Below are 26980 nucleotides of genomic sequence, written 5' to 3'. Positions count from 1 at the left end.
AACACTTAAATTTATGATACGGCCAAACAATGAAATAATATTAGTGTCACCTATCAATTATACATTGTTTCTAACCACTTGCTATTAGAAATAATGTTACACTTGTACATTTGTCATTTTTGTACACATATGAATGTATCTGGTATAAATTCCTAGACATGGAATTGTTCAAGGAGTATATATATTTAAAACTTTGCTGCATATTGACAAACTGTCCTCCACAAATGACTCCAACAATAAATGACTATAGTTTTATATAGTTTTATATTCTTATATACTTCTATACTGTACTTTTAACAACCCCATTAGTAACTTTTTGATAGCTGAAAACCTGAAAAGATGTATCTTAGGATAACTTTAATTTACATTTCTCTTCTCAGTGATGTTGGGCTTTGCCTTCTGCTAGTTAAATGCCAAGCAAGACTCAGTATCACTAGGTGTTCAGTTCAATGAATAGCTGATAGATTTTGTCAATACCTATTCAGTAGCAAGGAATAAGCTATATAGAAGTAAAATGAATTGAGTTTATAATTAAATTATGAGAAAACACTGGATGATTACAATAAATAACTATTTATATGACCACTTATTTTTTAAGGTGAAAAAAATGCTACATAGTAGCCATACCTGTGATTTTAATATTACAAGGAATGCCAAAAGGAGCCTCTCCTACAGTTCCAGCAGTCCCACCCCATCTGCATGCACACCCTAAGTCAAGTTTCTGTTGCATGAACTAAAAACAAAACAAAACAAACAAAAACGGTGGCTTTAGCACCCACTTATTTGCTGTCTGGAGAGAGAAAAAATTAAATTCACATGTATCTGACAGAGAAAATGTCTTTATTTAAAGGGCCTTTCTATTTATCCTCCCACCCTCTTTTAAAGGTTACTTTGTCTTTCTGCATTTGCACAGTTTTGTAGAGTTGAAATCTATACAAGTGCCTTACTCTAAAGCATCTCATTAAAAAAAAATCATACCTCAGTCCAAAATTCAAGTTATTATAATATGGCAAATTTCAGGCTTCTGTACCTGTTCAATGATGGCTTGGAAGCTATAGAGTCTGACCAGTCCTGAGCTGTACATCACAATCAGTATCCCATGAGACAAGGTAGCATCTGTAACGTTCCCGAAAATCTGAGGGGAAAGGTAGATATCACCTGAGAAAAGACCAGAAGGCCAATCCTCTTGAGTGCTCACAGTGGTTTGTGCTTTGCTTAATATTCAGGTCACCACGACATCACTGCCGCCTAGTATTATAACTTAATTATAATTTAGAGACCTGAAGTTAAGGTGTCATTAGGGTGGTAGGCCACTGGAGTCTCAAACTGGAACACTAATGGGAGTGTAGCATATAACCTTCAAAATGATTCAGCAGCATTAATTTGCCTCATCCATTTGCTTTACAGTTTTGCCAATATCTTTTAACAGCAAATCCTATTCTGGGGCGCCTGGGTGGCTCAGTTGGTTGAGCGACCGACTTCAGCTCAGGTCATGATCTCACAGTCCGTGAGTTCGAGCCCCGCATCAGGCTCTGTGCTGACAGCTCGGAGCCTGGAGCCTGCTTTGGATTCTGTGTCTCCCTCGCTCTCTGCCCCTCCCCCGCTCATGCTCTGTGTCTCTCTGTCAAAAATAAATAAACATTAAAAAAAAATTAAAAAAACCCAACGAATCCCATTCTTCATGGACGTAGGCATACACTGAGACCATCTAATTCTACCATACAGGATATGCATAGTAAATATAGAGACCTATTCTTCATGCTAAAATGTTACTTATAAAGAGACAGTTTTCAGCTAGAAGGGAAAAGATTGGCTCTGAGAAAGTACTTCTAATGAGAAACAGCCAATTCCAGAATTTTATTATTACTTTGTTCTTTAAATATCTAACACAGCTAGGTGTTTTAGTCATATAAAACCCAAACATGTTAAAGACCAAGCCAACACCTATAGAGACATTTAGACCAGCTAACCTTGAGTAAAGCTTTGGTTCTTTGTTCCCTTTCTGTTTTTGTTCTATGCAACGGATCCTGTCATAATCCTCCACAGAGCTCTGACAAAGAACTTGATTCTGTGCCTATTTTAATATTTACAAAAGCCAACATAGACAAATTTTCATAGCAATGAAAGAACAAGTAGAAATTAAGTGAAAATCTGTTTCTGTTTCTAATTACTTAGTGAAAATTTACTACCCCAATAAATAGCTTAAAGTACATTCTAAGCCAGCCCATGGGTAGTCTTTTATACATGGTAAGTGAAAGATACGCTTCAATTCCAACTAACCCTAATCAAAACCAAATCCCTCCAATGATTATTGTAGGCATATAAAAATAGATAGAAACAATTTATGACTTAGCTAAGTGTTCATTCCTGTTTTGGACTGTAATAAGCATACACAATTACTTAATCCACGAGCACAAAGAAAACAATTAAATTTGTAAGTTATGTTTTTTGTCATCTCTTAGAAGGATAATTATGCTTTCTTTGCTTTGATCTTGACTAGCTCATAATTTTTTATTGGCGGATCCTGGTTTCCCACTTTGAAAAAGAAGACTTGTGTAATTCGAACATATTTTCAAATAATGAGTGCTATAATAAAGTAGCCACTCTATTTTAAAATTTGGTTCATACTTTGGAGTCAACTCTACTTTCTAATTCCAGTTTCTGCATTCACTTAGGATTTGGTTAATTTCCTAGTGGAATACATCATACATTACAAAGTTGTAAACTACTCAAAGTGCCTGGCACAAAGCCAAGAATGAACAAGTAATGATACTATTCATTTGCCTTTATGTAGTTTAGTATACTATGCTTTTACAAAAATTTTTTAACATGTTCATCTTATTTGCTAATGACTATTAGCGGACTCTGAAGATCTGCTTCAGTAATACTTAATTAAAGACTAGTAGAATAGACCAATAAATAACTATCCCCCCAGACTAAGTAACAATTTTTAAATGGAAAGTAGCTATTGATTCTTTTACTCAAAGGAAGTATGTCCTTTCTTTCCTCCCATATCATGGCCTATAAATCAAGAACAATGACAAGAATAAAACCTAAAACTGAATGAGTTAGAAAACTCACATATTTAATTATAAGGCTGTTTCTGTATCATAAAACAAGTTTTAGATCTATACCTTGCAATTAAAATGAGGCTTTTTGTTTAGCTTTTCACCTTCCTAATGGTCATTTTAAATGAGCTTTGGAATATCCCTCTGCAAAAAACCACCTTCCTCATTTCATAATTTTGTAAAGTAGTGGTTTGTTAATGACACCAAAGGTAATTCAACACTATGCACTTGAATGGCATAAAAACATGTAGAAAGAGGAAGGAATGATTAGACTTTCTTCCTAAATGAAACATTCTCATGTGTTTTGATATGAAACAAGCTAGATCAGAAAGCTTTTTACAATTAGGGGAACACTTGCAATCAAATGACTTAATAAAACAAATAATTAACCAATGGCATCCGATCTTTTATAAAAAAGTTAATATTGCAATTAAATCAGAAGTAAGTTCTTACCTTCTTGCTGATCTCCAGAATCCCTATGAGTGAAAAAGGTAAAACATGGAACACTGCAAGGTACAGCAAAATAGGCTGTTGAATGCCTGCCTACAAGGAAAGATTAAATTATAGGCAGCTCTCAAAAGAACTTCAGAAACACTGTTTTCATGAGTTGAAAACATCCATCTATCCTAGCATACAGTTATGTGGATGTTTTCAATTCATGAAAACCTCCGTCTACATTGCAAAGTTACTTAAACAGGAAGGCATATGTGTTCAAAATAAGTCCATTAAACCTTTAGCCCTTCAACACACATGCACATACACACAAAAATCTATAAAAGTAAACCTAACAGTAAACATTTAACAATGAAACATATTTTACATACCGTACAAAAACATTTTATCTACTGCATAACAAAATACACTTTCCATATTACAATTACAGCATAAATATATATTTATAATATCTACCATATACCATATAATTAAATTGTTATTATTATACATATATTATGGTATATTAATATAAGTTATATTGTAAGTTGGAGTTCTAATAATAAAGACCTTAATCAAAAGACACATAGTTATGGTAGTATCACCTGAAAGTAGCATTACACTGATATGTCTACGTGAGATGAGAAGAAATTATCAACAGTTAAAGCTTGAATGATTTTTCTGTTTGGAAAAGATAGCTCCCTCACTTTGAAGAACAAGGTTCAATTTCTTTCCACTATGGAATGTAAAATAATCTGTTGTACTTCTCCAGAGTGGCTTAAAGGGTATTTCTTAAGCTCGTGATAAACAACTTTTATACCATTTTTCAGAAATCAAAGATCATTAGTTCTTTCACAACAAATTTGCAGACAATTTCTCCATTCCATTAATGCTTAAGATTTATTTATTGATACTTAAAGATGTCTACCTGCCGGGCCAATGCTGAACATTTGTTTTGAGCTGACTTGACTGCAATGACTTCTTGAGGAGTGTCCCAGCTCAAATATCTTATAAAAGAATGAGGAGAAGGTTATTCATTGGGGTCAGTTTCCTTATAATCAAAATATAATAGTATTTCCTAAATAGTTCTTTAGTTATTTAAATTATAAAACAAAGTAATTTATTTTAAAACAAAAACAACTTAAAATTTCCCTCTAGATCCTTATGCAATAACTCCTATTTAAAAAAAAATACATATATATATATATTTAACTTTAATCCTTCTAGAGTGTCAGTGAATAAACTCTGTGTTTGATCAAACAGTATTCAAAACTTAGAAAACAAAAAACTATTCCTGCTTTAAAATGGAAGTTACAAAAAGCATTAAAAATGTTACTTTCACATTCTGCATGCATTATTCACTCCAAATACACACACACACACACACACACACACACCTATATAGGTGTGTGTGTGTGTGTGTGTGTGTGTGTGTGTATATATATATATATATATATATATATATATATATGAAATTTAAAAACTACTAGTTAAAATAACAGTTTTTAGGGACATCTGGCTGGCTCAGTCAGAAGAGCATGTGACTTGATCTCAGGGTTGTGAGCTTAAGCCCCACATTGGATGTAGAGATTGCTTAAAAACAAACAACAACAAAAATACTTCTTAGATTGTACTAGGCAGATATTTAACTGAAACAGAGTAACCTTCAGGAAAATCAACGATGAAGTACAACCTACATAAAAAATCCTATTTGCAGAAGGGAAATTAGGAACACCTGGGTGACTCAGTGGGTTAAGTGTCTGCTCAGGTCATGATCTCACAGTTCATGAGTTTGAGTCCTGCGTCAGGCGCTGGGCTGACAGTTCAGAGCCTGGAGCCTGCTTCATTGGGATTCTGTGTCTCCCTCTCTTTCTGCCCCTCCCCTGGTTGCGCTCTGTCTCTGTCTCTGTCTCTCTCTCAAAAACAAACACTTAAAGTTTAAAAAAGATGGGAAATGAAAACGGGAGAGGGGTGGTACCTGGCTGGTTCAATTGGTAGAGCATGTGACTCTTGATCTCAGGGTTGTGAGTTCAAGCCCCACGTTGGGCATGGAGCCTACTTAAAAAAAAAGGGTGGGGGTGATATCTGCCAACTATTACAGGTTAGTTACTTAAGAGTGATACAACAATAAATGATAAAAGGTCTGTTATCCTCAGACCTTCAAAGGTACTCATGAGGAAAGAAAAATAGAATAGGTTTATAAATTGAGATCCAGGTATACAATGGTAAACTAAAAAAAAAAGCTTGAAATTTCCTGGGCCACAAGTCTCAAATTTATTTGATAGGCTTATATTTACATATGTATATATATATAAATAAGATCTTGAGTAATAAAGCCACATTTAATACCTGAATTTGCAATATGAAGCAAGATATATTTTCTCAAGGACTTTTCCAGTAGTTGCTGATATGCGAAAGAGCCAATTATGTGCAGTCAGTGCTATGAGTGAGGATTTATAATCTGATGGATTGGGAAGTATTTCCCCCTAAAAAAATAAATAAATAAAAATCAAGGTGTAAAAATGAAACTGGCTGGTCATGAACAATCTGCAGTAATCTATGTCCAAAGAAACTAGCTAAAACCTTAAAGAAATAGCTATGTAAAACCAAAGAGGAAATATTAAATGTACAAATAGAGAATTAAGACAAGGAAAGAAAAGACTGTAGGTTATTATTTTCATCATTAACTTATTGAGTTTATTCACATAAAGTGCTTAGACAGTACCTGAAATAATTTATTATTTATTGTTATTTATCATTAAGTAATTCAACAAGTGTAAGCCAATCATCATCATAACAATAGGAGTATTACTAACAATGCTGTTGTGATAACAATGATAACAACAATAACAGTTTTTAAAACCATAAGAATTAATAGTCATCTGCTAAAGGGGCAGCTGGGTGGCTCAGTCAGTTAAGCATCTGACTTAGGCTCAGGTCATGACCTCCTGGCTCATGAGTTCGAGCCCTGCTGACAGCTTAGAGCCTGCAGCTTGCTTCAGATGCTGTGTCTCCATCTCTCTGCCCTTTCCCTGCTTGTGCTCTGTCTCTCTCTCTCAAAAATAAACATTTTAAAAAATTTAAAAAACAATAAAAAGAGTCATCTGCTAGAATAGATGTTTCTTTGTTCTAAGACAGAAGTCAAAATGGCAAGAGGGCAAATTGTTCCATGATTCACTGCAGCTCTACTCTTAACCCAAATGAAAAGCTAGAATGCAGAATCAAGGCAGCCAAAGAAAAACAGAAGATGGACCTGGTTTTAAAGATATCCTCTGTTGGTGGCTGGGTTGGTTAAGTGTCTGACTCTTGATTTTGGCTCAGGTCATCTCATGGTTCATGAGACTGAACCCCATGTCAGGCTCTGCACTGACAGCGTGGAGCCTGTTTGAGATTCTCTCTCTCCCCCTCTCTCTCTGCCCCTTCTGTGGTCTCTCTCTCTAAAATAAATAAAATAAACTTTTTAAAAAAAGATGCCCTCTGTTGTTAGTGCATTACCCCCCAAAAAGGGAAGTAATGGCTATTTGGGCATACCTGCCACTGATCAGCTGCCACAAGGTGGAAGTCTAAGGCAGGAAAAGAAAGAGAAGCAAAGAGTTCTACTTTAATTTGTAAAATAAAAAGGAAGTTCTTGGGGGGCGCCTGGGTGGCTCAGTCAGTTAGGCTTCCTAAGCTTCTCACTTCAGCTCAGGTCATGATCTCAGGGTTTGTGGGTTTGAGCCCCACGTCAGGCTCTCTGCTGTTAGCACAGAGCCCACTTCAGATCCCCTGAATCCCTCTCTCTTTGCCCCTTTCCGGCTTGCACTCTCTCTCTCCCGCTCTCAAAAATGAATAAACATTAAAAAGAAAAAGGAAATTCTACGACAAAAGTTAAGAATAGGGAAGTTAAAATTAATCTACTATTTGCGTTGGCTAAAAAGTGAATAGAAAAGAATAAAAGCATAGGTATTTTATATATGGTTTTAAAGATTTGTCTTTCCTTTCAGTTTTTGTGTTTGTTTCTTGGTTGTGTGTGTATGTGTGTTTAAGTTTAACTACTGGAAGTCTTACACTAAAATCACATACAATGATGTAAACATTTTTAGTCTGTGGTGTCTTACATAAGTATCACCTCCTGGAGATTTTTTTAATGTTTATTTATTTTGAGAGAGAGAGAGAGAGAAGAGTGTGTGTGTGTGTGTGTGTGTGTGTACACAGGAGAGGCAGAGAGAGAGAATTCCAAGCGGGCTCTGCACTAAGAGTGCAGGGCTTGATCTCACAAACTGTGACATGACCTGAGCTAAAATCAAGAGTTGGATGCTCAACTGACTGAGCTACCCAGGCACCACTCACTTCCTGGAGATTTAAAAAAAAAAGAATTGGAAGGAGCATATATAATAGGTTTGAGGTATTTTCCTAAACCAAAAGTTGCATTTCACACATTGTCTCAGAAAAGGGTGCTAATTTATTTTTTTTAATTAAAAAAAAATTTTTTTTAATATTATTTTTGAGAGAGAGAGAGAATGCAAGCAGGGTAGGAGCATAGAGAGAGGGAGACATAGAATCCGAAGCAGGCTCTAGGCTCTGAGCTGTCAGCACAGAGCCCAATGCGAGGCTCGAATCCACCAATGGGGAGATCATGACCTGAGCCCAAGTCAGATGCTTAACTGACTGAGCCACCCAGGTGCCCCTAAAAGGGTGCTAATTTAAATGTAGTTTCACATCAATATGTTAACAACAATAAATGATAACCTTCTTAGTTTTTCTTAATGGAAAATCTTGCTTAACTTCAAATGAGAAGAAAATGTTTAAAGAGAAGTGAGAATAGGAATTAGATTACTAGAAACTCTATTTTTTCAAGGATTGCTCTAAATTTTTTGTGTTTTTATACTGTGTCTTCAAAACTTTTCTCAATTAAGAAATCTGTCATCCTTGGGGTGCGTGGGTGGCACAGTTGTTTGAGCGACCCACTCTTGATTGCAGCTCAGGTCATGCTCTCAAGGGTTAAGTGAGATTGAGCCTCACGTGGGGCTCTGCGCTGACAGTGAGGAGCCTGCTGGGGAATTTCTCTCTCCTTGTCTCCCTGCCCCCTTCCCTGCTGTCTCTTTAAAAAATAAATCAATAAACATAAAAAAAAAAAAAATCTGTCACCTTCCTCCCCCAACCAATGAAAACAGATTAAAAGGCTTTAGATATTGGGGGCACAACAGTTATTTTCAGCTTTCAGTAAGAAATTGGGGAAGAAAACAGATGTAAAACTTTCTGATTTTTAAAAACGTGTCTCTTTTTAAAAAGAATAAGTGTAGGGGCACCTGGGTGGCTCAGTTGGGTAAGCGTCCGACTTCGGCTCAGGTCATGATCTCACCATCCGTGAGTTCGAGCCCCGCATCGGGGTCTGTGCTGACAGCCCAGAGCCTGGAGCCTGTTATAGATTCTGTGTCTCCCTCTCTTTCTGACCCTCCCCCATTCATGCTCTGTCTCTCTCTGTCTCAAAAATAAATAAGCGTTAAAAAAAAAATTAAAAAGAGTAAGTGTCTAAGGGAAAAGAAAGCAGCAGCTCTGGAAAACTACAATTTTATGTAAAAACAGTAGTCTTTGACAAAAGAGAGAATTTTAATAGTAAATTCAAAGGATAGCTTCTTTTCTTTTAAATATTATTTTTGGTCACATATTTTAAGTTCTATTTTTCTTAAAAAACAACCAGCCAGATTCAAAAACCTGATTAATTTGCTACAGTATGTCATAAGTACAGTTCTTAAAACCCTGATCCCATGAAAAACTAATATGTAGAAATATACCTCAAAAAAGGAAGTCCTATAATCAAGAGTTTCAGAAAACAGTTTGATAATCACTGTGAACATTAGTATTATCGTTAAGTATTATTAAAGGCTCTGAGAAGTAATTCTATAAATAAACTTGTTTAGCCTTTTAAACTCAGAATATTCCAAACTTATTTTGTGTACAAGTCAATTCTCTCAACTCCTCCAGCAAGTAGAAGATGCTATTTATGAAAACACAGTTCTGAAAAATACACATCAGGGCAATGTTAGTCTGTCTGATGGAGAGTGAGCTTATCTTATTATTTTATTTTATTTTGTATTACTTTTATTATTTTATTTTTTATTTTTGACTTAGTATTTTCCTAACAAGATTCATGGAGGAAACTTATAAGTCTACTTTCACAGAGCCATGTGACATAACTGCTGTCCTAAATAAATATCTTACTTTGATAGAATGATCTCTTAAATCAGTAGAATGATCTCTTAAACACTGAGGATAACTCTAAACTAGCTTATATTGCTTGCAAAACTTTCAATCAGTTCATAACTTTTTTCTAATTTTTAAGATTTACAAATAGCATCAAAATTTTAAAATACATTCATAATATTAATATATAATTTTTTAAGATATAAGTTATTTCCTGAGGAAAAATAAGCAAAGGATACACTCTCTCTTCTTGACTCCTTTCAAGATTCAGGAATCACTATGATATTAAAGCTTTGTTCCTTTATACTACATATCAACAATGATCAGTTCTTTTAAGCAAAAAATGCATTAGAAACAAATACTCTAAAAATAAATCTTACCACTGGGCATTCCCATAATAAAGCATCCTCTATTTTTTCTGATTTGGAACATTTTGGCATTTCATAAAGTTTTCTTGGCTCTGATGCAACACTGGAAAAAAAGAAAAATGAATGATTATTCTTCTTATTCATTGAGACAGTGTTTGCTCAGCTTTGAGTGATTTATTCTATTTAGAGATTTGGAATACCAAGATACAACTTGCTACTTTGTCTTCCTTTTCTTAACTAAATGTTAACATTTTTTTCCTGATCACATAATTCAAAAGGAAATTCACTGGAAAAAAATCTGAAAAATACAGTAACATAGATTAGAATACTACAAAATTATAAAAATAACCATTATTAACATTTTGGTTCATTTTCTTCTGCTTTTTCTTTATATACATATACTTACCTGCAGATTATTTTCCAAAGTTGGGTCATATTGATTTCTTTCTTTAACCCTGAATGATTACAGTGAATATCTCTGCTGAATTCCATGGCATTCAAAAACTGTTATTCCAATATTGTAAAATGAAAATTAGATAAAAAGAGTCCTTTTATTTTAGAATGAAAATTAATAGGTTAAAAAAGGAAATACCTTTAAGGTGTTGTTGTTGTTTTTTTAATTCCCAAACTGCCTTTCAGAAAAATTGAACAAGTTTATACCTCTGCCAGTATTGAAACTACAATTTTTAGGTGAAAAATAGTCCCTTATTTTTAATTTATACTTCTCTGATTACTACTGAGATATGATCATAGATATTTTCCTTTTTTTTAACTGATGTACTTTAAAATTAAGCTACTATTTAAAAAAAATATTTTTACTGCTTGTATTTGAGAGAGAGAGAGAGACAGAGTGCGAGCAGGGGAGGGGCAGAGAGAGGGGGAGACACAGAATCTGAAGCAGGCTTCAAGCTCTGAGCTGTCAGCACAGAGCCGGATATGGGGCTTGAACCCAGGAATGCAAGATCATGACCTGAGCTGGAGTCTGATGCTCAGCCAACTGAGCCACCAGGCATGTATATATTGAAATGTATATATTAACAAAGGGAGAAGCTTCTAGGTTGGTGAACACATGGACATTCAGGGAGAGTAGTGTGCTCAAAGAGCATGGATATTCCATGCCCTTTCACATGTAACTTGCCTATGCAACTCTTCCATCTGGCTGTTCTTGAATTATATCTTTTATTATCAACTGGTAATCTACTAAGAAACCAATCACAAAAGACACATACTATGTGATTCAATTTATATGAAATGTCCAGAACAGATGAATCTATAGAGACAGAAAACAGACTAGCAGTTGCTGAGGATGATGTGGGTATTGGGGCAATAGCTAAAGGCAATAAACTTTCTTTTTGAGGTGATGAAAATGTTCTAAAGTCAACTGTAGTGTTGGCTGCCTATATGAACCGCAAGGGTTCACCAAAATTCCTATCATTGAATGAACATTCAACGAACTAAACATCATCAAATTGTATACTTTAAATTGGCGAATTGTATAGTATGTGAATTATATCTTTTAAAAAATGTTTATTTATTTATTTTTGAGAGAGAGAGGCAAAGAGAGAGGGAGACAGAATCACAAGCAGTCTACGCACTGTCAGTGCAGAGCCTGACATGGGGCTCGAATCTAGGAACTGAGAGATGTGACCTGAGCCAAAATCAAGAGTCAGGTGCTTAACCAACTGAGTCACCTAGGCACCAGTGTGTGAATTATATCTTAATTAAGCTGTTAAGAGAAAGAAAATGTCTAATATTTTTTATAGAAGCAAAGCATGGTGTTTAGAATATGCTTTAAAACACTTCGTTAAAAGATAAAGGAAAAGTGAGCAATGGCGTAGATAAGCAAATGCAGCAAAATTTGGATCATCTTTGAATTTAGGTAATTAGTACATGGGCGTTCACTACACTGTTTTCTCTGAAGCATGTTCGAAAATTTTCTCTTAAAGCAAAGAAAGGCACGTACTTCCAAAACAAAACATAGAACTTCTTCCCAGGGCACGTAGGTGGCTCAGTCAGTTAAGCGTCCAGCTTCAGCTCAGGTTATGTATGATCCCAAGTGTTGAGAGTTCAAGACCTGCTTGGGGCTCTGTTGCGCCAGCTCAGAGCCTGGAGCCTGCTTCAGATTCAGTCTCAGTCTCTCTCTCTCTGCCCCTCCCCACTAGCATACTGTCCTTCTATCTCTCTCAAATATAAACATTAACATTTTTTTTTAATTTAAAGAAATTTTTCTCTAAAGCAGCATATAATTAGTAGATACCTGACTTCCTTGACTCTGCTATCTTCTAAGCAGAATAAAACACTACACCATACTCTGAGCAACCTATCATTTTGCCTGCACTATAAAGTAAATTCATTTTAAATTGGTACTTGCAAAGATGAAACCTCTAACTTTGGGTTTAAGAAGATTTTAAAATTATACCCATTTACCACTTACTCTTCTTTTGGGCTCATTTTTCCATTCTCCTATTTCATTAAACATTGATAAAGCATGTGGTTCTATAAAAATGAGTCAAGATCAACAGTGAGGTGAATTACAGGAAAAATGTTCACCAAGATACCTGCTGACACAGCACCGATAATTGTCAAAATATATTCTTCCTCTCTCATAGGCTATAGGTGACTTGGAATGAGTTGTCCAAACATTCTTAAATTTAGTACTTTCCTGAAAGACACAAGGAATTTTGGTTTAGGAAATAACTCATAAGTCTCTACCCTGCAGCAATATTAAGTGGGATAATTAAATCTACAGTTTTCAAAGTAATTCCACGTACGTTATTTAAAACATGTTCATTTCTCCCTCACTCTGTCCTCAACGTTTTACGCGGTGTGACCAAATTTTAGGAAGACTGTTTGCAGGAAGACATAAGAAGCTTAAAACTAAAAGCATACGGTGGTTCTATTAATAGCTATTTACTAATTCCCCAGGTTCAGGGCCTGGATACCCCTGTCCATCACCTGTGATCTTCTTAAAAGGAAGCGCTAACGAGTAAAAACTGCACCCCAGCAGGAGGCTTAGCCGCCAGTCGCCCCTCTGCCCTTGGCCCCATTCCCAGCAGCCGGCGGTCACCTGGCACACCAGCACCCGCAGGATGCCCAGGTTCGTCCTCTGCACCACGCCTGCGTCCCGCGAGAAGAAGCCCAGCGCCCGGCGGCTCAGCTGGCGGCACACGTTGGGTTTCTGAGTTGGGCCCATGGAGGCAAGGGCCGGGGGCGGGGTTTGCTGGGCTGAAGAGGGGCGCGCCCCTCGCTTCCGCGCCAGGCAGCGGCCGTTACCTTCGAACCTCCAGGCCCCAGCTCATCCAGGGGCCCAGGAAAAGCTGACGCGGGGAGCCGGGCAGGGAGCGCACGGCAGTGGGGGGAGGGAAGGAGGGGTTGGCGCTGTCTGAGCGCAGAGTAAAGGAAAAGATACCCCTCCCGGCCTGCCACTCAAACACTCTGCAAGTCTGGACCGGGCTGCGGACAGTGCGACGCCCCCGCAACGCGCGGCCTGCCGGAGCCGTACCCTCCTCACCCGGAGAGGTAGTTCCCAGAGCCCTTTGAGGGAACCTGGCTCCTTCCCAGAACTACAATTCCCATCAGGCGGCAGGAAGAGAGCTCTGGTGCCGGCCCCGCCCCAACCAGCCGAGACCCCGCCCAGCCCCTCCTCCTCTGGCAGCGCGGAGGCTGCGCCGTGGAGCTCGCCCCCCTTTTCCGGGTCTGCGTACCGAGCGGGGCAGAACCCTAGGGGCGCTGTGTTGCCGCCTCCTGGTCTCGCTTCGCTGTGTAAACCTTGCCGCCCGGTTACCCTCGAGTCTCTCAGCTCCCGACTTTCGCTCTAGGAGGCCCTGGCCGAGCGCCGGGAGGGGCGCTGTGTTGAAAGCCACCCCCCTCTTTCCAAAGCAGTGTCCTGTGCTAAAGGTACGGCCCGCGGCTTTCCCTTCAGTCGCACGTTGGACGTTGTGGATGAGGTTGACGGTTAAACATTTCGGGTCTAGAAGCACAATGCTGTTGTAGTAGGAGTTAGTGGTGGAAGATGCTGGCGTTCCCACCAAACTAGGATTGACTTACTCTCTCCTTTTGTGGCCTGCGGGGACACAAGGCTGGTTTTGCGATAATTGTTGCCTTTTCCTTCCTCTCGCCTCTTTTTTCTCTTCTTTTGCTAATAAAATATGAAATGTTTACATTCTTAATGGACTGTAAGATACTCCACGTTGATTCCTCTAAGTAGAAGGTAACTTGGTCGCCTACCCCTGCCTATAGGGTCAAAGTTCCCCCTACACTACATTTTCCGTAATCACGCACTACATGTGCCCCCGGGGATTGCTTTGCAAGTCCGTTAAGGGTCGTGTCTTTGCGTCTCCCACGTGGGCTTGACATGCCACCTCTCTTTCATACGTGGGCAAGGGAGTGATTGCATTTGACTGACAGCAAAGAGTGCAGTACTGGGTGAGTGCATTGGGTCACAATTTAAGTGTTTGGTAAAAATTGTGTCCCGGATACCCAGGGTTCTCTATTGTTAACTTAAAATATTTCCTTCAGGGCTTGAGCTTTTGCTGATTTTTCATGACTTATTTACAGCATACTGTGGAGCGCTTTGTATATTTTTAGAGCGCACTATAATAGTTAATTTGGTAATTCATGAATGCAGCTGTCACTGAGAAAACTGGGACCCAGAAAGGAGGACTGGATTTTCTTTGGATGAAATGAAATTCAAATCATTGCTGACTTAAATTCATCATCTCTCTTTTCTCATCCCCCTTCACCCTCACTTGTTTGTCTTCCTGTTGTCTTTATCTCACCACCAAGTCACCCAGAGGGCAGTCATCCTGGATACCCTCCCTTTCTCACCCACAACCAAGTTCTTTTGATTCTCTTTTCCATCTCCTTTTTATATCCCCTGCGTAATTTAGGGCCCCACCACTTCATCACATTATTATATTAAGTACCCTCCTTTCTGCCTTACTTAAGTACTTTCAATTCGAATTCTCCATCCTGCTGCCAGAGTGATTTTTCTAAAGCACAAATTTGTCATTTCCTTATTAAAATCTTTCAGTGGCTCCCAATCACCCAGAGCAGAATTTCTCAAGCCTGAGTGGATACCCAGGATTCTCCATTGTTAACTTAAAATATTTTTAGTATGTTAAATATATGCAAATATAAAACTATATATACACTCCTTATGTTGTATATCTTATACAACTATAACTCCCGGTTATAAGTTAAATGAAGCACAATTATGAAACAAATAAATTCAAATGAATACTTATTCATTGTTACCAATGAGACAGTTTTTGTTGGACCTGATATGCTCCAAAAGCAAATATTCACTGTCCTCCATAGCATAACTTCTTTACAAAAGCCCTGTCCATATTGTACTTGTGTTGAGATTACTCAGTGCCTTCACCTCTTTTTTTTAAACCACGGCAAAGCCTGCCTTTGTTCAATGTGTCATGATTTCATTTGATCTTCACTTGTCAAACAACATGATTTACACAAAGTAGTCCCCATTTCTTTCTCATTAACCTATGCCAGTGACAAATGGTACCACTTGTTTGCCAGTGCAATGCTAAACACAAACATGTAAACTGAAATCTTATGACAGTATTCAATTATAAGGGGGTCATTCAGATAATCCAGAGTATCCTTTTTAAAAAAATATTTTTGTTGTTGATTTTTATCAAGTCGTACAAATTCCTAGGGGTCTGAATAGGTGCCGTACAGGACAAAATCTGAATCCCTTAATGTGTACAGGGCACTTCTGTCTGCATCTTGCCCACACTTTCAGCCTTATTTCCTTGTCCATCGTTACTTAACATTTGCTCTTGTGGCTCTGACATGTTGCTCACTTACTCAAGCCAATGGGCCTTTCAACTTTTCTTTGGAACTCCCTGCCTTTCCTTCTCTTGTCTGTTTTATCTTGTAACTCATCCCAGGTATCACACCTCCACTCACACTTTTCCTGACCCCTTCACTTCAGGTATAGACTTGGTTCTTCTAACATGTTTCTCTGCATACATTGGTTGTAGCACTGTATTAGAATTATTGTTTGTTGGTCTTCCCAACACATTGTTTTTATGCTTTTTTTTTTTAATAGGCTCTACACCCAGTGTGGGCTTGAACTCAGGATCCCAAGATCAAGAGTTGCATGCTGTACTGAGTGCCCCCCAACATACTGTTTTTAGAGTAGTCCATTCGTTCATTCGACATACATATGCATTAACCACATTTTAGGCAGTATACAAAGGATGCATATGTATGTTGAATAAATTGACCGTTCTAAGGACATTGTATAGAATCTATTATTGGCAACTAGGTACTTTCAACATACATGCAGATTTAGTCTTCCTTTTTTCTTTAAATCGGTAGGAAACCACAGTGTTCATAAGAAGAAATAACTTTTTAAAAACTTGAATCCCCAACAGTTCTACCTATAGGTAGATATTTTTTCCATTTGTTGAGGGTAAAATGGCATGCACAGATATCCCTAGTTTAGGATTTGAAAATGACTTCTCAATTTAAGACCTAGAACAAACATTGTTTTTTTGTTTCTTGTTTTTCTTTTTCAATCTGTGTCATGTGTTTTAACAGAATACTTAGCTATCTTTACCACGATGTTTTTTAATATATATTTTGTTAAATTTATTTTGTTAGTAATCTCTACACTCAATGTGGGGTCAAACTCATGATCCTAAGATCAAGAGTCATACTCTACCAACTGAGCCAGCCAGGCACCCCTATCATGATATTTAAAGACAAAGAGATATGAATTCAGAAGTTAATAAAATGCTTTTTGTTCATGTTCTTTGTTTAAAGAAGCATGGTAAAGCACTCAGGTTATTAAACTTGAACATTTGTTCAGAGATAAATTGTTCAGAGACAAAACCACAAGAGGTCATTCATTCAGCATGTAATTATGTTCATGTACTTTGTGCTGGCAACTATTTTGGCATAGGGTATAACAGTGAATGGGATAGACAAGGCCTCTACGTGTGGAGGGAGTTAGACGATAAATACATAGATTACAAAAATGAAATTTCAGGTAGTGATAAGGGCCGTGAAGAAGACAAAACAGGGTGATGTGCTTGGTAGAGTATGGTTGGAAGCCCTGCTTTATTTTAGCTAGAGTGGTCAGGGAAGGCCTCTTGCAGATTGGACTTCTGAGCTGAGACCTGAATGATGAGGATGAGTGAGTCTGCAAAGAATTGAGGTTAGAGTAGTCCAGGCAGAAAACTCTTGAATGCAAGGTTCCCAAAGCAATAACAACCTTGGCTTATTCTAAAACTGTCAGGCCAGTGTGACTCTCTAGTGCTTGTGAGGGAGATGAACTTGGAGAGGTAAGCCAGAACCAAGTTATATCAGGCATAAGGAATTTTGGATTTTAATCAAAGCCAAAGGAGGCTTTGAAGGAGAGTGACATGATCTAATTTGTGATATAATAAGATCTTTATGGCTATAGTGTGGAAAATGTACTGTGAGGAGATAAGAATGCAAGTGAACAGGCTGTTCACTTGGTCCAGGTAAGCGATGGTAGTGTTTGGACTGGCGTGGTAGCAGGAGAAATGGAAAAAAGTGAACAGATTCAGGATATATCTTGGAAGTAGAGTTGATAAGACTCCTAATGTAGTGGATATTAACAATGAAGAAAATAAAAGATTCAAGTGAAATCATAATAAAGCAGAACCACAATAACCCTCTCCAAACTCCCCAGAACAAATGGAAAACAGGGAACTACGTATGATGTGGTGTCTATGAAACAATACCTAGATTTTATTAAATGTACATATCAGCTTTTTACACACTGATGCTAAAGAATGTTAGGTTCTGTTCTGTGGTTAGGAATGTGGGAAGAAGGAAGTAAAATCAGGTCCCAGAAGGGGCAGGGGTCAGAGCATGTGGGACCACGGTAGTGTGATGGAAAAATCACTAGTGATAGGCTAACATTCCCCTTAACAACAAGAGTGAAATAGGCCAGTTAGCAGGTAGCTGGTGTATTTTAGGTGAGAATCACTTTTGGAAATTTATTTTGAAATTACTGAGGCTTTTGACCACAAGTTTGGTTCTCATGTTTCCTTTTCACTGTATATTTTCACATTTTGTTTAAACATGAAGTACATTCATGCATATACAAAATCCAGAAAGATTAGGTTTAAAGATTGATAGTAATGATTATAAACTATTCTTATTTTAAAATTATTTTATTTAAAGAACATGTATAGATAACATAGCATAATGTATAAAAAATATAAAATGAATGCACATGTATTTATCATCAACTTAAAAAAAACAAACCCAGAAGAGGGGTGCCTGGGTGGCTCCATCAGTAAAGCGTCTGACTCTTGACCTCAGCTCAGATCTCCATCTCACGGTCATGATTTATACCCTGACGTGGAGCCTACTTAAAAAACAAAACAAAACTTTAGAGCATTACCTGCAACTTTGACATCTCCTAGGTGCCTCTCCTGGTTCCCAGATCCCTCTTTCCTCTTTATATAAATAAAATATTGTTAACTTATAAGTGTTTTTGAACATATATAAATTGAATCATACAATATATGTGTACTCTTCTACAATTTGTCTATTTTTTCTTTTCTCTTTTTTTTTTTTTAAAGATTTTATTTCTCAGATGCCTGGGTTGCTCAGTCTGTTAAGCGTCCGACTCTTGATTTCAGCTCAGGTAATGGTGTTATGGTTGTGAGATTGAGCCCACGTCAGGCTCCACACTGGGTATGGAACCTGCTTAAGATTCCTTCTCTCTCTCTCTCTCTCTCTCTCTCTGTCTCTGTCTCTGTCTCTTTCCCTCCCTCCTTCCCTCCCTCTGCCACTCCCCACCCCCTGCACCTGCATTCTGTCAAAAAAAAAAGTTCCCTTTAAAAAATTTTTTTATTTCTAAGTAATCTCTACACCCAACCTGAGGCTCGAACTCACAATCCCAAGATCAAGAGCCGCACATGCCCTACCAACTGAGCCAGACAGGCGCCCCACCTATTTTTTCTTCAACATTATACTTGACAAAGTACCTATAGTTCATTTCATTTATTTTTACTGCTATATAGTATTTAATTGTATGAATTTACTACAATTTATCCATCTTCTACTGACTGGGCTTTTGTTTCTTTCAAGTTTTTTATTCCTAGAAAAGTACTGTTACAGACATCCTTTAACCTGTCTCCTGGTATACATGTTAAAGAATGTATTTCTTTTCTCTAGCTGTGTAGCAAAGTACCACAAACTTGGCAGCTTAAATGAACACCCATTTATTATTCCTAATTTTTGTTCCTACATGAAAAATCAGTTGTCCCAGAACTATTTTTTTGAAGGTTCCCTCAAACCTCAAACAAACTGGGTGTTGAATTTAATCTGTTGAATTTAGCACTGTTGATCTGCAGTGCTAACTTCATTGTATATCAAGTTTACATTTATAATTAGGTCTGTTTCTAGTCTGTGTTTTCTGTTCCATTGTTGTATTTCTATTACTGGGCTAATACCTGACCACTTTTATAGTAAGGCCTGAGAGCTGGTAGGACAAATCCTCTACCTTATTCCTTTTTCTCAGGAGTATCTTATTTCTTTTTTGCCTTTTGCATTTTCAAATACCTTTTTAAATCTGCTTCAGTTCCACAAAAAAACCTTATTGGAATTTTGATTGGAATAGCATTAAATCTGTGTATCAACTTGAAGAGAACTAACATCTTTACCATATCAAATTATCCTACTTATGAAGACCATATGTCTCTCCATTTATTTAGATCTGTAGTGTCTTTCAATGAAGTTTTATAATTTTTTTCATAAGGGATTTGCATATTTTAAACTTCCTAAGTACATTATATTTTTGGTCAGTGTTATAAATGGTAAATTTTTAAATTAGATTTTCTAACTATATTTTTGCTAGCATATAAAAATGCAAATTTTCTTTTTGTATATTGGTCTTTTATTTAGCAACCTTGACAAACTTTATCTTTAGCAATAATAATTGTCATTTGTAAAAAAAAAAGTCATTTGTAAGATTTGGGGGATTTTTCTATGTAGATAATCATGTCCTCAGGAAACTGTGACAGCTTTATTACTTCCTTCTCAACTCTTACCATTTATTACTCTTTCTTTTCTTACTGTGCTGGCCAGGACTTCTAATACAATGAATAAAACTGGTGAAGGTGGCCATTCTTGTTTTATTCATGTTTATAAACAGAATATTTCTAATAGTTCACCATTAGGATAACATTGTAAGTTTTTGATAGCTACTTTTTTTTTTTTTTTTTTACCCAGAATTTTATGTATCGTGTCTAGTAAAACTTACAATGAATTGATGTAAAAAGAAATCTTACATTTCTTATGATAGTGAATGGCAAATCTTTATTAAAATGATGGCCAACATTCCAAATCACTTATCTCTTAACTACAGTGTTCTGCTCCCCACCTGATCCCCCAGGGAGGCCTCTTATCAAGCCATAGTTGACTTCCAGCTTCCCAGATAAGTTGCTTGACCAAGTGGTCATGTGGTCAGTAAAATGCAGTCCTGGTATCTAAGCCAAAGTCCTCTTGATTGGTAAGTCCATTCCTGGGGATGGCTGGCTGCCTCAGTTGGTAAAGCACGGGACTCTTGATCTCAGGGTCACCAGCTCAAGCCTCATGTTGGGTGTGGAGACTGCTTAAAAAAAACCAAAAACGGTCCATTCCTGATGTGTCTCTCTCATTTCTTTCCAGAGCTATTGCTATCAGTTTGGTGAGGGCTTTCTCAAAATTTGAAATTCTCAGAGCTTTTGCTTTTTCCCCAATTTTTACCCCAATTTTTTCTCCATTATTTAAAAATAGGCAATAAGAATTAAAAAAAAAATCAAGTTTGGAGTTCAAATTCTACTACCATTTATTAACTCTGTAATTTAAGGCCATTTGGGCTTTCTGTGCCTTTGTTTTGTTTTGGGCATCGCGGAGACGATAATAATTGTACCCCTTGCCCTAGAGTTGTGAGGATTAAATTTAAAAATTCATGTGAAAGAATGTTCTATAAATAGTTGTTAGTATTATCTATTATTCATTCAACAAATATGTATTAAGTGCTTATTTAGTGTCCAGGATAAACACATTTCTTGCAATTTGAGTTTATGGTTTCTTGGGGAGTCACACAAGTGAAAGGCAGTAACGATAAAATGGGTCACATGTCACGATGGGGTGGCATGCAAACACCGAGAAAGACTATCTAATCCAACATGGGCAGATCAGAGCACACTTTTGAAGGGAATGATATTTTTTTATTTTATTTATTTTAAGATTTTATTTTTTTTATTTTTAAGTTTGTTTATTTATTTATTTTGAGAGAGAGAGATGGAGAGTGAGCAGGGGAGGGGTAGAGAGAGAGGGAGACAGAATCTCAAGCAGGCTCTGCACCATCAGCACAGAGCCCAATGTGGGGCTTGAACCCATGAACCATGAGATCCTGACCTGAAATCAAGAGTCGAGCACTTAACCAACTGAAACACCCGGGGGGCCCCTTAAAGATTTTATTTTTAAGTAATCTCTACACTCAACGTGGGACTTAAACCCACAACCCCAAGATCAAGAGTTGCATGCTCTTCTGACTGGACCAGCCAGGCTCCCCTGAAGGGAGTGATATTTTATTTTTTATTTTTTATTATTTTTTTTTTTTGACTTAAAAACTTTTATTAGACTTTAATTTTACAGCACTATTAGTTTCACAGCAAAATTAAGCAGAAAACACAGAAATCCAATATCCCCCTGATCTCACACATGGACAACCTCCCCCATGATCAATATCCCACCAAGATGGTACTTTGCTAAAATTGTTAAAACTATATTGATACATCAGTGCCACTCCAAGTCCACAGTTACATTAGAGTTAATTATTGGAGTTGAATGTATTTAACTTTTTAAGAAGTTTCCACTGTTTTCCAGAGTGACTATACCATTTTGCTTTCCCACCAGGGGATTTCTGTTGCTCTATGTCCTCGTCAGCACTTGGTATTGTCAGTATTTTTTATGTTAACCATTCTAATATGTGCTTAATGGTATATTATTGTGATTTTTTTTTTCTTTTTTTTATTTTTTTATTTTTTAATATATGAAATTTACTGTCAAATTGGTTTCCATACAACACCCAGTGCTCATCCCAAAAGGTGCCCTCCTCAATACCCATCACCCACCCTGCCCTCCCTCCCACCCTGCCCTCCCTCCCACCCCCCATCAACCCTCAGTTTGTTCTCAGTTTTTAACAGTCTCTAATGCTTTGGCTCTCTCCCACTCTAACCTCTTTTTTTTTTTTTTTCCTTCCCCTCCCCCATGGGTTTCTGTTATGTTTGTTCAGGATCCACATAAGAGTGAAACCATATGGTATCTGTCTTTCTCTGTATGGCTTATTTCACTTAGCATCACACTCTCCAGTTCCATCCATGTTGCTACAAAAGGCCATATTTCATTTTTTCTCATTGCCACGTAGTATTCCATTGTGTATATAAACCACAATTTCTTTATCCATTCATCAGTTGATGGACATTTAGGCTCTTTCCATAATTTGGCTATTGTTGAGAGTGCCGCTATAAACATTGGGGTACAGGTGCCCCTATGCATCAGTACTCCTGTATCCCTTGGATAAATTCCTAGCAGTGCTATTGCTGGGTCATAGGGTAGGTCTATTTTTAATTTTCTGAGGAACCTCCACACTGCTTTCCAGAGCGGCTGCACCAATTTGCATTCCCACCAACAGTGCAAGAGGGTTCCTGTTTCTCCACATCCTCTCCAGCATCTATAGTCTCCTGATTTCTTCATTTTGGCCACTCTGACTGGCGTGAGGTGGTATCTGAGTGTGGTTTTGATTTGTATTTCCCTGATAAGGATTTTGATAGCTACTCTTAATCAGATTAATGAAATTCTCTTCCATTCCATATTTGCTAAAAGTCTTATTTGATTTTTTTAAAAAAATATTTATTTATTTTGAGAGATAGACAGCATGCATGAGTTGGGCGAAGGGGCAGAAGGGGAGTAGGGGAGAGAGAGAGAGAGAGGGAGAGTATCATAAGCAGGCTCCACACTCAGCTCAGAGCCCTACTCAGGGCTTGATCCTACAACTATGAGATCAAGACTTGAACTGAAATCAAGAGTCCGACACTTAATCTAATGAGCCACTCAGGCACCCTTTGTTTATTTGATTTTTAATCATGAATGGGTGTTGAATTTAATCAACTACTTTATATCTGCTGACATAATCATATAATTTTTTCCCTTTAATCTGATAATGTCAGATGCTCAACCGACTGAGCCACCCAGGCGCCCCTTTTTTAATGTTTTTATTCAGCCTTTGGGAGTGTTTTATAACAGAAAGGTTTTTGGGGTGTCAGTTCACCAAATTACCAGAACTACAATTCCACTTTATTTTTTGTAACGTTTATATATTTGTTTTTGAGAGAGACAGTGCACACACCATGAGAGTGGAGCAGGAACAGAGAGGGAAATAGAGGAACTGAAGCGGGCTCTGCACTGACAGCAGAGAGCCTGACGTGGGGCTTGACCTCATGATCCTTGAGCCGAAGTCAGTCACTTAACCAACTGAACCACCCAGGCACCCCTACAATTCCACTTTAGTATTTTTAGTGTAAAGACTTCTGTTAATGTAAGATATGATCACTTACCATCACTTCTGTCTTCTTGTCTCAACAAGGAAGCTGTGTTATGTAGTAGAAAGAGCATTATACCAGGAGTCAAGAGGCACAAGTTGTAGTTCCAGCACCACCACTTAGTGGGATCTTAACCAAGCCACGTATTCTCTCTGAGTTTGATTCAATCACCTGCTAAGAGGAAATACTCAGGATTGAAGTGAGAATTACATGAGTTTATAAATGTCAACTCGTTGTTGTAAGGGGAAAGGATGAGAACCAATGATGTCTAGTACATTCTCTGTTAGGAAAATGTAACCAAAACAGGTAGTTTAAGGAGAGAAGAGGGTTGATTTGGCAGCACAGAGGATGTTTTTTGTGTGGTGAAACTATTTCATGGTTTTGAAATGGTGGATACATGACACTGTGCATTTGTTAAAACCCACAGAGCTCTACAGCACAAAGAGTAAACCTTGACACATGCAAATTTTAAAAATAAATAAGGGGAAATGGGATTTAGGATGGAGGGCAGCCTGATAAAGGAATCTAATTGTATTATAAATGTATTTAATAACCTCACTGAAAGGAGCCAAGTAACTTGAAAATGAGACTAAAACTAAAGGCAGTAGGAACTGTTCATAAGCACTGTACTCTAACTGATAAAGTATGAACTCTAGTTTAGCTTGCTATAGATAATGGTAGATACATGTAGAAGCATTTATAAAAACGTGTTTATACAAGGTTTAGTATTCCCACATATATTTCCTTGTTTTGTCAATTGAGAGGGCCTAGAAGCAATCTTGTAGCAAGGAGCACACCCAGTACCTGGTCCATTCCCCAATAAAAGAAACAGACACTCTTTGGAGAAGTAGCTGATTCTAGGATTGGGTTAACGAATATACAACATGAGCCTGCAGTATCTTGTAGTGCCAGAAAATAAGGCAAGTGCTCCAAAACAAAAACACAATGATGAGAGTATGTCAAAAGAACATAGGAGCCAACTATAGAAAGAAACTGTAGAAGAAAGAACTCTTAATAGCCAAAACAGGAACAGTTTGAGCAATAAATAAAATAGTATTGGGTTATAACCCACAGTGTAAAAGAAATGTCTTTGAATCCATACTGATAGAAACAAGTGATTGAGTAAATAAATGGGGGAGAAGAGACAAATCTCCCATGTAAAAGAATTCCAAATAATTTAAGTAGCTATTCTGCCCTTAAAGAAGTGGAGCATAACTCGCTACTCCCTAAGTGTGGGCTGCACGTAGTGACTTCCTTCTAAAGAATACAGCATGGAGGGACCACTGGGTGGCTCGTTGGTTAAGCGACCGACTTCAGCTCAGGTCATGATCTCACAGCTCTTGAGTTCGAGCCTCGCTTCAGGCTCTGTGCTGACAGCTTAGAGCCTGGAGCCTGCTTTGGATTCTGTGTCTCCCTCTGTCTGCCCCTTTCCAGCTTACGCTCTGTCTCTTCCTCTCAAAAATAAATACTGAAAAAAAAAAAGTTAAAGAATGCAGTATGGAAAGGAGGAAGGGAATAAGTTTACAGTGGAGAAACTTGTCAATCACTGCCTCAGCCAGGTGATCAAGGTTAACGTTAACCCTGATAAGTCATATTCATATCATGAATACCCTTGATATGATGAGATAAGAATGGTACTTTACTTCTGTAGTTTTTTTCCCCTAAAACCCAAACCCCCAGTCTAATCATGAGGAAAACATCTCATAAATATTGAGGGACATTCTACAAGATACCTGATCAGTATTCCTCAAAATTGTCAAGGTCTTCAAAAACAAAGAAAGTCTGAGAAACTATTAGAGCCAAAGTGGAGCCTAAGGAGACCTGATCACGAAATATAACATGATGCCCTAGATGGAATTCTATGAGAGAAAAATACATCGAATGAAGATAAAGGGAATTTGAATAAAGTATGGGCTTAGGTTTATAGTAATGTATTAGTATTGGCTTATTAATTGTAACAAATTACCATGCTAGTGTAAGATTTTAGTAATATAGGAAACTAGGTTAGAATATGGGAGCTTTCTGTACTATCTGCAACTTTTCTGTAAATCTTAGACTATTCCAAAATTAAAAGTTTACTTTTGAAATGCAATAGGCGTGCGCACACAAGTGGGGGAGGGGCAGAGAGAGAGAGAGAGGCAGAGAATCCCAAGCAGGCTCCTCACTGCCAGCACAGTGCATGACACGGAGCTCAATCTCACAGACCATGAGAGCATGGCCTGAGCCAAAATCAAGAGTTGGATGCTTAACCAACTGAGCCACCTAGGTACCCCTATTGCATTTTAAAAGTAAACTTAAGATGAACTCAGTTACCAGCCTGCCTGCGTGTAGATCTCAGCCTCAAAACGTACTAGCTTTACCAACCAGGGTATCCCACTTAACTAGAATTACTTTAACTTGTCTATGCCTCACTTATTTATCTGTTTGGGAGGACTAAATGAGTAACATAGTAAAGCATTTAAAGTAATGCCTGGCACATAGCAAGTGCTATATAATGTTTGATTCTGTTTATCATTACTACTTTGTTTGGATTTTTCGTTTTGGGGATCTATGTGTTTATAGCTGAATTACACTGAATCTTCTTCAGCATGCTGAAGTGTCCAACAAAACAGTATCCATAATGCTTTTTTCATAAGGGAGAAATTATTAAGATTGTAAAGATTCAAGAGAAAGGACCAGAACTTGAGGATTCCCACCCCGTTTCAAACCAAATAAATAGAATTGACCAAGTGAATGCAGAAGGTACAAAGCCTGGTAGGATATACCCTTTATGGGCATAGACATGCCACATATAGAAATTCCGAAGTTAATGTTATTTGGTTTTCAGTAGATTTCTTATTAAAATGTCCACTCCCCTTGTTAAACTGGTATTTGGTTACGCATGGGTGGCTCAGTTGGTTTAGCATTTGGCTTTTGATTTCAGCTCAGGTCATGATCTCATGATTCGTGAGATCAAGCCCCACATCAGGCTCTGCTGATATCAAGGAGCCTGCTTGGGATTCTCTCTCTTCCTCTCTCTCTGCCCCTCCTCCACTCATTCTTTCTCTCTCTCTCTTTCTTTCTCTCTCTCAAAAAAAAAAAACAAAAACAAAAAACTCATGTTATTTTAGCACAAAGCACTGCCTACAGTACAAATCCCCAGATTTAGAGTTCAGCATCTGAAGTTTTGGTGACTTTTGAAACAAAATGGAATGTATTATAAAAACATTGGTTTTAGGCTTTTTACTCCTCTGCCTGAAATACATACCAGCTCTGTCGAAAACTCCTTATAGATCAGCAGCTTAGGTGTAATAGTGTACTGAGTAGACCATAGCATTTGGAGTCAGGA

General features: G+C 37.6%; 2 protein-coding genes across 9 annotated transcripts in view; one reads left to right on the top strand and one right to left on the bottom strand.

Annotated features, from left to right (window-relative positions):
- DCAF17 (DDB1 and CUL4 associated factor 17) overlaps window positions 1-13596 on the bottom strand; it is a 45717-nt gene extending 32121 nt beyond the window's left edge. For 4 of the 7 annotated variants that reach the window (XM_042949098.1, XM_042949099.1, XM_042949103.1 and 1 more), the window contains exons 1-8: window positions 13119-13596; window positions 12610-12713; window positions 10064-10154; window positions 5850-5986; window positions 4429-4507; window positions 3522-3611; window positions 1031-1135; window positions 628-733 (exon numbers count right to left, since the gene is read on the bottom strand). In XM_042949098.1, coding sequence (XP_042805032.1) covers window positions 628-733; window positions 1031-1135; window positions 3522-3611; window positions 4429-4507; window positions 5850-5986; window positions 10064-10154; window positions 12610-12713; window positions 13119-13244 — 838 coding nt within the window. In that variant the 5' untranslated portion in view covers window positions 13245-13596. Of the gene's footprint in view, window positions 1-627; window positions 734-1030; window positions 1159-3521; window positions 3612-4428; window positions 4508-5849; window positions 5987-10063; window positions 10155-12609; window positions 12714-13118 lie in introns of all 7 variants that reach the window. The other 3 variants (XM_042949100.1, XM_042949102.1, XM_042949104.1) reach the window with 3 other exon arrangements.
- Window positions 13597-13871: 275 nt separating this feature from the next.
- The window catches only part of METTL8 (methyltransferase 8, methylcytidine), a 99429-nt gene continuing 86320 nt past the window's right edge, over window positions 13872-26980 (top strand). Inside the window, exon 1 of one of the 2 annotated variants that reach the window (XM_042949107.1) lies at window positions 13872-13948. The gene's annotated coding sequence lies outside the window, so the exon portion shown is untranslated. The remainder of the gene's footprint in view (window positions 13949-26980) is intronic. The other variant, XM_042949118.1, reaches the window with a different exon arrangement.

This window comes from Panthera leo, chromosome C1 (genome assembly GCF_018350215.1).
Source record: "Panthera leo isolate Ple1 chromosome C1, P.leo_Ple1_pat1.1, whole genome shotgun sequence".
Lineage (NCBI taxonomy): Eukaryota > Metazoa > Chordata > Mammalia > Carnivora > Felidae > Panthera > Panthera leo.
The sequence above is the reverse complement of the archived record's forward strand: the minus strand, read 5'-3'. Positions and strand labels throughout refer to the sequence as shown.